This window comes from Crotalus tigris, unplaced genomic scaffold (genome assembly GCF_016545835.1).
Source record: "Crotalus tigris isolate CLP2741 ecotype Arizona unplaced genomic scaffold, ASM1654583v1 scf7180000017644.4837335, whole genome shotgun sequence".
Taxonomy (NCBI): domain Eukaryota; kingdom Metazoa; phylum Chordata; class Lepidosauria; order Squamata; family Viperidae; genus Crotalus; species Crotalus tigris.
The window spans coordinates 287,389-301,068 of NW_024096536.1; the positions used below are offsets into that span (position 1 = coordinate 287,389).

The following is a 13,680-nucleotide window of genomic DNA, read 5'->3' on the forward strand; positions in this document are numbered from 1 at the left end:
GACCACCATTCCTGTGTGCCATTGTGCAGGGTGGCCAAAAGGACAACAGATGGGGGAGGGGGGAGATAAGCAGGTATGGGAATTGAACTGCTCCTGCAGTCGTAAATGTGGATTACCTGCCAAGTGCCTGAATTTTGATCATATGACTACAGGGACAATGTAACAGCCATAACATCAGGGACCAGATGTAAGTACCATTCATTCACTGCTGCCATAACTTGTCGCTGAAGGAATTGTTATGTAAGGACTATCTTATTTTCTTTTTATCATTTATACAGGCAGTCCTCGAATTATGAGTGAAATGGAGCCTGCCCATTCCACTTGTAACTCCAAACTCATAGAGTGAATCTCGTACCTCGAATGAGATCACTCCCTTGCTCGTTTTTAAGTGAACATGAGGTATCTCAGGGTGGGGAAAACAATGGAGGGCCTAGTGATGGAACAGGCCCCCAAGGCCTCCCCGACCCACTAAGATACCTCATGCTTCCCCCTCCCATCCTGCCGCACCAGACTCACCTGGAAACGTTCCATCTCCTCTCTGCTGCAGTTCCTGCTGCTGCCCGGATCTGAAGCCAGAAGACGCTTCCACAGCTCTCCTGTGGCCTGATCCGAGCTCTGGAGACGTTTTCCAGGCCACTGCCCGATCCAGGCTCCAGGAGTTTTCTAGGCTGCTGCTGCCCGGATCTGAGGTTGGGGAACGCTTCCGCGCCCTTCCGTGGCCCGATCCAGGCGTCAGAAGCCTTTTCCAGGCTGCTGCCGCCTGGAAACGGGCCGCCAGAGGGCTATGTAAGTATCCCCAGGCCTTAGATCTGGGCGGCAGCAACCTGAAAAAATGCCTCTAGAGCCCGGATTGGACGGGGGGGGGGGGAAGCATTTGCAGGCCTCAGATCCGGGCCGCAGCAATCTGGAAAAGGCCTCCGGAACCCCAATCCAGCCTCCGGAGGCACATGGAAGCGCCCCCCGGCTTCGGTTCCGTTCTCTGTTGCAGAGAACAGAGGCCTAAAGTACCATGAGATCTCATGTGATCTTGTGCTACTTTAGGCCTCCATTCTCTGCAAATGCACCAAAGGCCTGGAGCAGCCAGGAAAGCGAAGAATCTTGATCTTCGCAGGGAGGTCTGGTGCCTAGGGAGACCCAAGGCAGGTGGGGCTGGGGAGGGAGGGAATAACTAGGGTGAATGTTGCAGAGCCACTGCGGTTGCTCATAAGGGTGAACAACTGCGGTGGTGCTGTAATATTTGTAATTTCAGGACTTGTTCATAAGCACTGGGGGGTGCTCAAACTTTGAACGAGCGTTAAGTGATTACCTGTATTTATCATGAGCTATAACAACTTTATAACATCTGTTGGCATTTTAAATGACCTATGGCATTCTAACTTTTCAAGTAGTCAGTCTCATCTATCCTTTCATAGGATTTAATTATAATTCACTAAAATCTCTTTACTATAACATGGTAAAGGATGTAAAACTAATGTGTCTTTTAACACTAATGTTAAAATGTGAATCAAATCTTACCCATCTCTACGCATTCTTCGTGTTAAGTCATCACATCGTCGTTTTGTTTCCACGAAGATAATAGTCTTATTCTCCTTTTCAGCCATAATTTCTTCCATCAGCTGTATTAATCTTTTAAACAAACACAAACAGTATACTGTTTCATTCTTTTTCTGTATATCCTATTCTATGCACCCCTCTACAATTAATGAATTACTGTAATTGGCTACAATGCTGAAAAGGGTAAATCAAAGCTTCTTCTCCCCCACCCGTTTCTTTGACAGAAAAAAATTTAAGGAATTTAGGGGTGTGGTTTGAACTACTTCTAAAATGTCAAAGCAGATAGCACTGACTTAATGGTGTTTTTAGGGAGTCTTTTAAATACAATTAAGATAAAAAAGACAGAATAAAAATATTTTAAAAATTTATAAAACTTGGTAAGTCTGTTTGTGTAACTAAACCATCACAGCTCATATAAAAATGCTAAACTTAAAAACACTGATTCTATAGCTAGTCCTCGACTTATCATCATTTAATGATTGTTTAAAGTGTAGTAATAGTGGCCTTAGGAAGAGTACTTCCAGACACATAAAAAGTCTCTCTCTCAGTCTGTGATCAAGATTGCGATCTTGGTGCCTGACAACCTGTTTGCACTTATCAAGGTTATCAAACGCCCCACAATGATATGATGGCTATTTGCAATCTTCTCTACTGGCCTTCCAAGAAAAGTCAATAGGGAATGCAGTGGGGAAGGCTGCAAGCCTAAATTTTGGGGGCTGGCTGACAAAGGGGAACTGAACTCATCTGGCAGGATCGAAAAATGGACCACAGATCTCAAAAATCCAAGCTGCCTGTCAAAGCAGTTCCCTTCCACTCACAAGGAAAACTAAACTCTGCAGGCAGTTCTTTTACTCCATCGGCTTAACAGCTAATGATCACAACCTGGAGTGTCAAGATTATGGTTGTTGAGGAAAAGTCACATGGGCATCCTGCTTAATGACCACTTCGCTCAACAACTAAGACTCCAGTCTTAATTGTAGTCATAAGTCGAGGACTACTTGGAATCGAGATAAAACCTGAAGTTAAGATAAGAGCATCCATACTTATGATCCTTTTCGCTCTCCATGCATACATCCACTATCTGCAGGATATTATGATTGGCACTCAGTTCTAAGTTCCCCACGTTGATCTGGACATAATCATGCAGGAAGTCCTCAGCCAGTTGGCGCACCTCCTTTGGCCAAGTGGCACTCCACATAAGTGTTTGTCTGTCAGGCTGAAAAAAGAAATGTGTTATTATCCTGAAAGTAATCTTTAAACAAGATTGCAAGAAGAAACCTAAACTATATTAAGAAATACGGACCCGTATCTGATCAACAATTTTACGAATCTGAGGTTCAAAACCCATATCCAGCATTCTATCAGCTTCATCCAGTACAAGATATGTACAGCGGCGAAGATTAGTTTTCCCTGCTTCCAGGAAATCAATCAGACGACCAGGTGTAGCAATACAAATTTCAACACCTTCCAAAGAATGGAACAGAATAGAGAAAGAGAGTTCAAAAAGTCAGATAATAATCTAACAGTCTCTTACAGAGCTGTAGAAATACATGGATCACTTCACGAACATATTGTGCAACTTCAGTTTATACTACTAAACGGACTATAACAATTTTTATGTTTGTGCAAATGCAATTTATTTAATGAAAATAAAACACCATTTTCCATATCCTGGCTCCTTTTTAAAAAAATGGTAACTTTTCAAAAAAGACTCACCAGAGTTGGACATGCATGTTTTATGCATACATATGCACACATATTCCCAAGCATTAGTCATATTAATAGTGATTTTAATAAAGGAAATTAGACATCGTAATTTCCCTATAATATATAAGTCCATCATAATTACCTCTTTCTAAGTCTCTAATTTGGGGACCTTTGGGTGCTCCTCCATATATACAGGTACTCTTCAATCTTGAACATTTACCATAATCATCAGCTACCTGTTGGACTTGTTGCGCCAGTTCTCGGGTAGGAGCTAAAACTAAACACTGGGAAGAAACCATCCATAACACTGAGTGATATACTTAAATTTTGTGCTTAAAATTCAGAAGTACAGCTTACAAAATTGGCATCTCCAATTAGATAAATTAGACCCATAACTGTAATATAATAGGCAGCATGTAAGCACAAAAATCAATAACAACTCTACTTGAAACTGCTTTTAACATCAACTCAGTATTTACTTAATAGCTCTTAGGTCCTTGGTTAAGATTTGAACTGTTGTTTTTACCAATCTCAGACTGTGATTCAATTTGAAGATTAAATCCTAAATCAGAGTTCCCCAACTTTCCAGCTTGGTGGTCTGGAAGGGAGCAGTAGGGAAATGTCTGCACATGCAGCCCTGCGCGCATATGCACAAATGGGCATGCACACGATGGTATCGCTAGTGTGCGTGTGCATGCGCAAGTGGGCCACACATACATAGCACGCCCGTTGGCACCCACACACATTCAAACGGGCCACTGGCACCCACGTGATGCTGGCGGCAGTGCTAGTGTCCCCGCGCATGCGTAAATGGGGCCACTAATGCTTGCACGGTATTGCTACCGTGAGTGGGGTGGGGCTCGCCAGCTATTCCCAGGGGCCGGTACTGGGCCGCAGACCATAGGTTGGAGACCCCTGTCAATAATATAATAATAATAATAATAATAATAATAATAATACTCACAACTGGACCATCTCCCCTTTCCAAATATGGTTGGTGGTTTATATGAACAATTGCAGGTAGCAAATACTGAAAAAGAAGAGAAACATATTTCAGTTGTGACAGCTAATTAGTTGTTTTAAATCATTGTACATTCATTCTTATATTCTCAAGAAAACAGCAAGAAGACATTAGAAGTTAAACATAAAATTAAACAAGAAAGATCTGGACTAAGCATGGCAACAGTAAGCATTTAATTTCAATTAAAATGCAGCTTATAGCTTTTTCCAGTTTAAGTCTCAGAGGAATATACTAAAAACAGAATAGTAAGAGGAATAATGCACTAGTGTTCCAATGGGATAATTTTTATGCTCCTTGTTCCTGAAGAACCTGTACCGGTTAAATGTGATCACGTAAACTTACGCATTTATTTATTAGAAGTAGTCACTTAATGACTACAACTGGGACTAAAGCCTTGGTTCCTGAGTGAACCAGAAGTTAAGCAAGACGCTGTAACCATTTCATTCAATGACTGTGATCCCAGCAGTCCCCACTGTAGTCATTAAGTGATCTCATGGAAATGGAATCGCTTTCCATGACTATGGAACTGCAGATTGGGGTTTTTTGAGCTTACTGCCTGCAGTAGATGCAGTTTTAAAAATCCTTTTTCTCTGTGAGGCTCTCCATGGACGCAGGGAGAGGGATTTGGGGCTCTGTGCAGGCTTGAATTTTGGCTGCAGAGGTTCAAGCGGACACTAGAGTTTGGAGTCTTTCTTTCCCCATCTCTGCAGAAAACTTTTGAGGGGAATAAAAAGAAACGGACCCCAATCTCCAGGCCTGCCTAGAGCTTGGCTGCCAAAATCCAAGCATGCAGAACCCCATATCCCTATCTCCCTGAAACTCTCTGCAGGGACAGGGAGAGGATTCCAAGCTCCATGCCTGCTTAAATTTCAGATGTAGAGGTCCAAGCAGGCACTGATCAACAGGGAACTCTTACAGCCAGTCCCCAGACATGAGAGAGAGTCCTCAAGTAGGGAGCAGCCGCAGCTTGCAACCTTCCCTGCCAGATTCCTCTCTGATCTTGCAAATGTCGATCATTTGAACACAGAATGTCGGCAACCAATGCAAACAGGCTGCCAAAGCACCCGTGATCATGTGATTGCAGGTGGTGGGGATGGTGGTGACATTTTGTGATGGCCAAATGTGCTTTATAGGCCATAAAGCACCCGTTCTAATGTTGTTATACGTGTATTTTTTTAAAACAACTGGCCTGCTTATAGTAATAAACTAAATGTAGGCTGTACTTGATGAGACAGCCTAACTATCTCATTCTATCTTATCTTGTGTGTTAATGCCCCAGAGGATTCATTTGAAAACAATCAAGAACTTAGCTTTTCTAGCAGTTTAATCCATTTTTCCTATCTCGTGCTTTCCTGTAAAGACTTTTTAATAAACATTTTTAGAAATCACTCTTTTGGCAAAGTTCTGAAAACTGGCTGGCTAGTAGTAGGCAGGTAGCACTAACTATTACTCCACCTAGTGATGCAGCCCTGGGAGGCAAACAACAGAGCCACCAGCTGACCACAAATTCCCATTGCTTTCTATAGCATAAAGTACTGGAACTCCAAGATGACTTGTTCCAAACTTAAAGAAATTACATTTTTCATTTTGTTCATGAATTACATTCTACCTGAACAAAACACAATAAAAATACTTTTACAGATCCATAGGCAAAAGAAAATTCAAAGAAACTGAAAAATACATACTGCCAATGTTTTCCCAGAGCCAGTCTGTGCAATGCCCACCATATCACGCCCACTAAGGGCTAAGGGAAAGCCCTGACACTGAATTGGAGTTGGTTCAGTAAAATGTTGGTCCATCAAGACATCCATCACATATTCTAAAAATTAACACAGATAAAAATACACAAATGAACAGCATGGTTATCTATATAGCTATATAAGTAAAGCTTATACTGAAATAAATTTAGATTATAGCATTAATTTCAAAAACTATTTCCCCCAAACTCTGTGTCATTAAGCTCAATTTTTCAGAACTAAATACATCCAGCCAGATAATGCTATTTAAGCATACCCATTCATCTTCCAACATTGTTGTTTTGGGCACAACGGAATACTCACGTGGAAAGTTACACTGATGAAATGCAAATACGGGCTTGGGGCAGCCATCTGACCCTCTTACAGTAATCTCTTTCTTTCTTCTCAACTCTTCAACTTCATACTATTCAGAGTGAAAATAGCAAGTAAAGTATGAAAAACAGAATTTGTGTAGTTTCTTTTATTATAAATATGAATTTTCATTTCTTTTACTTCAAGTAATTACTATCTCTTTGTATTCTCCATAAATAATATAAAAATAATGTAAAGTCTTGGTCTAGCAATTCTTTTGACAGAGCTATTACTCTCCTTTTATTGACTTCATTTTCAGAAACTTGTCAAAATGTACAATGAAATACAGATTGGAATAAAAAAATAAAATGAAAATATTCATTTCATGTATTTACACATTGTAATTTCTAGCAATATAACCTTGTATATGCAGATGAACACATACACACATTACTTTGTTTTCCTTCAAATTTGCCATCCAAAGGATTTTAAGCACGTCTACAGCAAAAACTTTAAACAAGCTAGGTATATTTTATGTACTCTTTTACATGAAAAGTGAATTACTGATTTCCAAAGTAATAAACTAATCAAGCGTATCAATTACCAACTAAAGATGTTTAACTGTACTAATGTTTTGACCTGTATTAGTACAGCAAATTGTTTTCTCTGCAGATGCATTCACTGAAGATGATGCATCTGATTGGAAATACTCTGATTTATACAGGTTTATACATTCTGAAATGGAAGAAACCAATCCAAATTTAACATTAAGTGTCCCAACTCAAAATGGCCTTTTCCCAACTATACCCATGTATTTTGAACTTGGAATACTTCTACTTTGGTCAAAACAACACCAGAAACTTTCCTGAAAATTAGAAAATAGCAGCTAGAAAAAAAGAAAGACAGGAGATTCAGTTGAACAAAATCACTCCAAGCCATCGGCAAATGAAATGTATTAAAAAAAAAAATACAGAAAAGATGGACCAGAATAGGACTATAGATCTGGGCTGCAAAAATTCCATTTGCAATATTTCTTTTCTGCCACCTAGTGGCATCCAAATTTTTGCATCCTTTGTTTTACAGCCCCAGATTACCTTGACAAAATGAATAAAGAATAGAAAATTTCATTACTACAATGGTGGTAATTCTAATCATTTTCATTGCTACAGCATTTGGAGACATTAAAACTGGAGTTTATAAGTAAGCAAGACAAAGGTGAAAGAAAAGGCAGAACTTACAGGAGTGAGTCTTGCTACTTCCGGATGTTCAACATAAAAGTTTTTCTCAAATTTGGGTAATTCATTCAAGTCCCATTTCTTCTTACGCAAACGCTCTCCTGGGTTTCCAAATTTTTTAGGAGGCAGAGGGCTACCAAACCTTAAAGGATTAGATAGAAATGATTACTTCATTTTCTCAAGTTGATCAACCTGAAATAGCATTATTTTATGAAGATTAAAAGTGTTATTAAATTACTTATGTTGAAAAACATCAATAGCAATGTGAATAAATGTTTATTCTATACAATATGCCAGATCTCAATTAAGCCATGCTTAATTTAGACCCTCTGAAATGAATGGGAAAAATCACTCATGGCTGAAAAATGATATTCATTTCATTGAATATGCACGATCAAGTCTAGATTCAATAAAATTTATATACAGTAAACGAGCAAAAAGTATCACAAAGTGTTTTGGAAAGTAATATTAAGAAATGTTGAAAATATGTAAAATGTCACTATATTGTTGTAAATGTTCAATTATATCCAAGATTACTCTCACATTATCTTTTAATTGTTTTTTGGGTAGAAAACCACACTGGTCTTCCTGTATGCAATCTTGTAAAACTTCTCTCTTTCAGCTAAAACTGATGTAAACAATTTATAGTCCTTGGTAAGAAAAAAAAATTGGTCTGTAATTTTTCACAGAGGTGAAGTCCTGTCCCTCCTTAAGTATCAAAGAAATATAGGCACCTTTCCATGAATCAGGCATAAAATTTCTTTGTAAAATAGAGTTCATTAAATCCTTCATCAGAAGTAACTGGTCTTCAAAGGTTTTATAAAATTCACTCGATAAACCATTGGGTCCCGGCACTTTATTATCTTAGCACTATTAATTGCTTCTGTTAGTTCAAAGGTTGTTATTGGATTGTTCAAATTTGCTTGTAGTTTTCCAATAGTTTAGGAAGATTTTGAGTCCATATATAATCATCAATACGTGTTAATGAAACTTCCTGTTTCTTATACAAATTGGTATAATAGTTCCAAAATAATCTTTGAATATTTTTGTTATTCATTTTAGTCTTATTTCCTTCCTGAAGTTTAATTATCATCATCTTTTCTGTCTGCTTCTTTAATTTATGTATCAACCATCTCCTTGGTTTATTTGCATGTTCAAAAAGGTGTTATTTTGTGTATTTCAGTTTCTTTTCAATATCTGAAAGTCAACAAGGAATTTTTTATTGCAAAAGTTTTAATTGGTTAAGTATATTAAGATCTTCTGGTGATTTTTGAAGTTTTCTTTCCTTCAGTTTAATTTCATCTAGCAGTTTTTGAATTTTTCCATCCATTTTCTTCTTAATTAATATATTATATAAAATATCCTAGTATCACAGCTTTACTACTAGTGACAAATAGGTTGCACTAATCTTCTTAGATGCAGAAAAAACTTTTGATAATTTGAATTGGTAGTCAAAGGTAGTCAAAAAATGGATTTTGGACTGGACTTTTTACAGATATTGAAGTCCGTGAAATCCAAAAAGGAACAAGACAGGGGTGTCCTTTATCCCTCCGAATTACAGTTTGAAAGGATTTTTTTTATAAGATGATGACTGTTGGTATTTGACTCCAGATAGATTTGCAAAAATGTACAGACGGATTTCCAGTAAGTGTTGGAAATGCAACCGAAATCCAAATACATTGTATCACATGTGGTGGTCATGTTAAGTATGCTAAATCATATTGGACAAATACAATATTGACAAGGCAGAAACTATTTAAAATACAAATATTAATGAAACCTGAAGCTTTTATTCTAAATATTATGTACAAACCAATTAAAAAACAGTTTAGGATGTTCTTTTTTTTACATGGTGACTGCTGAATTGTATATGCCAGTGGTTGTCAACATGTGCTCCACGAACCCCTGGGAAGCTATGACATCATCACAGGGGGTCCATGAAGGCTTGAAGAAATTTTATAATTTATATTTTGAATTAAGTCTTGGGGGTCCGTGGCCATGTTTCGTGGCCACAAAAGTTAAAGGGGGTCCACGATGAAGAGAAGGTTGAGAACCACTGGTATATGCTAAGCATTGGAAGGAAAAAAGGAGAATGATTGCTGAAGAGTGGATTTTAAAATTATCTGAATTAGCAGAGATGGCACAATTAACTGCTCTGGTTAGAGACAAAGAATTAAACAAGTTTATAAGAGACTGGAAGCTGTGGATTTTCTGCATGTTAAATACAATGAGATGGTTAACAGAGGGATTTAAAACTTAATTTTAACTTTGAGTAATCTTTTGATTGTTTTATGTGTGTGTACGTACAGATATTGGATTGGTTCAATTGTTAGATAAATAGACTTCCACATTGGGAATATTTATTTATATAATATAGCATTTCTGTTAAATAGAGATGGAAAAGTTTATGACTATTTGTAAACCAATTTTGAAAGGGGAAGGAAATATATTACATTTTTGATATATCTTTCAGCATTCAGCTGGGATTGATGTTTTTATGTTTAATGTTAGATGTATTTTGTATTTGGGCTTTTTTTCTTTTTTATACACAAAGGTTTTCTGTAGCTAGTGTTGGATGTTTGTTAATCAGTTGGGGGTTTTTTTGCTTTTCTTTGTTTTGCATTTTATCTCTGGCAATAAAAGAATAAACATGTTTGAACACAAAAATACTATGTATATGTAGTTGCATAACATTCTCCAATGGAAATGACAAAACAGGGCAAATGTTCAAAAGTTTTACATAAAAATATAGAAAAAATGTAACTCTTTAATCAATATTCTATTTTAAGAGTAACAAACTATTGGGGGAAAAATCAGAACGCAGTTTTAATTGCAATACCTAACATCAATAAAGCCATGTAGAAACTAAGTACAGGAAACCAAGCATTTCAACCAAAACAAAATCCACTATCTTCAATAAGCACATTGAAATGTGGAAATGACCTTAGGGAAAGGGGGAAGAGATGCTGCCTAGGAAACAATCAGACAAGAAAGGCAGGAACTCCCAGTGGTTTAAGTTAGAGAGAAAGAAACTTAGAAACATCTGCCATAATAGATCAAGCAGTTAAAGTGACAGCAGGGATATTTTGTACTTTCAGACTTGCAAGATTCTGTTAATGTAGCCTTAAAATAGATTTAGCTCATCTAGTTGGGTTTCCTTTCTGATTTACCTAGGGAGACTGAGTGAAATATGTCCCCAGATATTGCTAAATACAATGACAAGTATATATTAATGAACACAGTTAAACTTGTATTTGTAAAATATAGTAGTAACATACTGTAAAATATAGTAGTAACATACTTCTCAAGTTATATTGTAGTGCTCACACAGCCTTTTGTATTTCAGAAAAATATCAGGGTTTTGGGGTTCTTCATTTGAAGGCAGGAGAGATCTATTTTCAACTACTTTGACCTTGACTGTTAAGCTGCTAAGAGTTATTCTCTTTATCTTAAGAATAGATTACACCATGTAATAATTAATCAGTTTGATTCCTGCTCTTACGAGTTACAGTGAAAGCACACCTTCTTGTGCAAGCACTAAAGCAGTGGTTCTCAACCTTTCTAATGCCGTGACCCCATAATACAGTTCCCCATGTTGTCGTGACCCCCAACCACTTATACATCACCATGTGCCAGGGGCATGGCCAAAGAAAAGGGGAAAAAATGGCAGACAGCCTTGTTTGGCGACCCCCGTGAAATGGTCGTTCCACCCCAAATGGGGTCCCGACCCACAGGTTGAGAACCACTGCACTAAAGTATGCAATATGATTTCTGCATATTAGTATTGCTTTAGTAGAGCATTTCCATTCAGTATGAGATGAATTTTAACTATCAGCCACACTATTATCAATAAACATATCCCATATTTTAAAGATTTATGTTAAAGTTGGATAAAATTGCAATAATGGTATTACAGTTCCCTCAGAATCACCCACTACAATAAACATCTCTCAAAATAATTTAGGTAGCTTCTCATATGGTATGGAACTAATCCCTGGGACTACCCAGTAAAATATCAATGATTCATAACTTCCTCCTAATTAAATACTAATCCCAAAATATGTTTACTTGGAAATTTAACTTATTTTATCAGAACTGATAGGTATCTTGAGGTAAAATACAATGAGAATGTCCTTTTAAGGGGAGTTTTTCACCTAAGAGTTCCAAGCTTAAGATGCCACAATATTGGCAAGGGTGCCGATTTTCCATCTGACCTTTGGTTTAAATGAGTAGCGATTTGTTGACTATAAGCATTGTATTGTATCTTTATGATTTTTTAAGTTACTCAACTCTTTGACTAGCGCAGCAGATAAATTTTATAAGTAGACAGTATAAGACCACCATTACAAACTTGACAAGAATATAGACAGATGCAAAGCAAATCCGATTAAAATATTTCTTATTTTTAGCTTATTATTCCAAAGCACCCACTCTGATTTCCGCAGAAAGTAATTATATTGGTACTATTCACCAGGAAAGAAAGAAAAACAGGGTAAGCAGGATCAGAAGAGAAGTGACTATATAGCCGTTGAGGGTTAGAGTCTCCGGTAAGTCAACCATAGTAATGTTATGGAAGCCCTCTGCTCAAAGGAAAGAAAATGCAAAATCTGTCCGCGGGGCGCCTAGTCCTTCCAAAGCCCACTTCCTTCTCCACCTCCTTCTAGGCCGACATTAATCTGGCACCTTCCAGTCAAACGTTCACCTCCTTATTGTGACGCCATCTTTCAGCCACCCGCATAAAATTTTCTGGCTTCCGTAATTTTAGAAATACGTGGAAAAAGAAAACCAACAGCGAGCGTGAAGCTTTTTTTTTTCTTTACGAGAACAGATCCCGTTATTAAAGTGCTCTTTTGCTCACGAAATAAAAGTCCAAACCTTACAAACTGGCAGCCCTCATCCATTACATCTGCTCTCCACACAGCCTAGTATTGTGCTGATTAATTAAAAAGTCCAGGAGAGTTCCGAGGAACTTGCTCCCCAACTTCGACCTTTTCCCATTTCGACAAAATGGCAGAACCCCACCCCTCTTCTCGGTGCCCTTCAATGCTTTAATAATTACGAGAAAGGCAGAAATTTAGCACCATTAGCCCTCAGACAATGCTGTCCTAGTATTTCTGCCTGCCACGCAGCAGAAAGAAAAACAAGGGACGAGACTGGGGTGGTGGTGGCAGAGATACGACAAACCCTTGAAAGAAGCCCGATTCCCTCATTCAGATCTTCCTTACCCTCCGCGATCACGATCGCGGCCTCGGTCACCGAAGCCTCGCATTCTCCCAAGCAGAAAAAGGGGACCTCTGTGCGCGGCTACGTGAAGGGTAGTGCTGAGAGGCCCAACCGCACCTACTCTGAACTTTCCTGCTGCTTTGTGGCTATAAAAAGAACTCCCGGGACTTAATTTTGCTAGCTAAACAGCCGGCAGGGTTGGTTTTTCTAGAGCCGCTAAGAGCCGAGTCGCGTCAGAAACTGCTTGGCGCTCGTTAAAAAGCAAACCAGCCTTTCTTCTCCGGCCTCCAGACACAAAATGGCCGCCGTCACCTCGGTTTGCCGCCTCTTACGCTGTCGGCCAGTCCGGTTGTTGCGTAAGATACGTCTCTTGAATTACCGGGGAAAGAGAAAGGGTTTCTCTACGCTTATTCTCGAGCAATGATCGCGTACGCTGATCACGCTTCATAGGAGCGCTTCATAGGTTGCGCCGTAAGCTATCTAAGAACTCTACGTAAAGAGCCAATTTTGGGGGGGTGTATTCTCGAAACACATGTACGCCAAGTTTAAGTGCTAGCAATCTTAAAAGCAATGAAATACGGAAGTGCAAGTCCATAGCATTTCCGTTGCCATCGCTTAATTCAGCGCCACATTTTGAGTGCGAAAGCTAATTGCCCATTTTGCTTAGAAATTGACGAGTTATGTGTGCTCTGCACTATGTGGAGTTTGGTAATCATACTCATCAGCTGTATTGAATGAAAAGGTATGAGGTTTATAGGACAAATAGTTCCAGTATCTATAACGTAGAATTGGTTTCCCCAATAACTAACTCCCTTTCTTTTTCAAAATACAGAAACAATTGTCTCCACAATTCAGCTTATTTTTCTAGCTGAAAGCTATTAGAACGATACAA

General features: G+C 38.4%; 1 protein-coding gene across 1 annotated transcript in view; it reads right to left on the bottom strand.

Moving 5' to 3' along the window:
- DDX17 (DEAD-box helicase 17) overlaps positions 1–13,112 on the bottom strand; it is a 22,481-nt gene extending 9,369 nt beyond the window's left edge. The window contains exons 1-9 of the mRNA XM_039335462.1: positions 12,791–13,112; positions 7,569–7,707; positions 6,343–6,442; positions 5,968–6,101; positions 4,226–4,291; positions 3,404–3,545; positions 2,858–3,018; positions 2,598–2,770; positions 1,516–1,626 (exon numbers count right to left, since the gene is read on the bottom strand). Of these exons, the coding sequence (XP_039191396.1) occupies positions 1,516–1,626; positions 2,598–2,770; positions 2,858–3,018; positions 3,404–3,545; positions 4,226–4,291; positions 5,968–6,101; positions 6,343–6,442; positions 7,569–7,707; positions 12,791–12,834 (1,070 nt within the window). The 5' untranslated portion in view covers positions 12,835–13,112. The remainder of the gene's footprint in view (positions 1–1,515; positions 1,627–2,597; positions 2,771–2,857; positions 3,019–3,403; positions 3,546–4,225; positions 4,292–5,967; positions 6,102–6,342; positions 6,443–7,568; positions 7,708–12,790) is intronic.
- Positions 13,113–13,680: the final 568 nt, after the last annotated feature.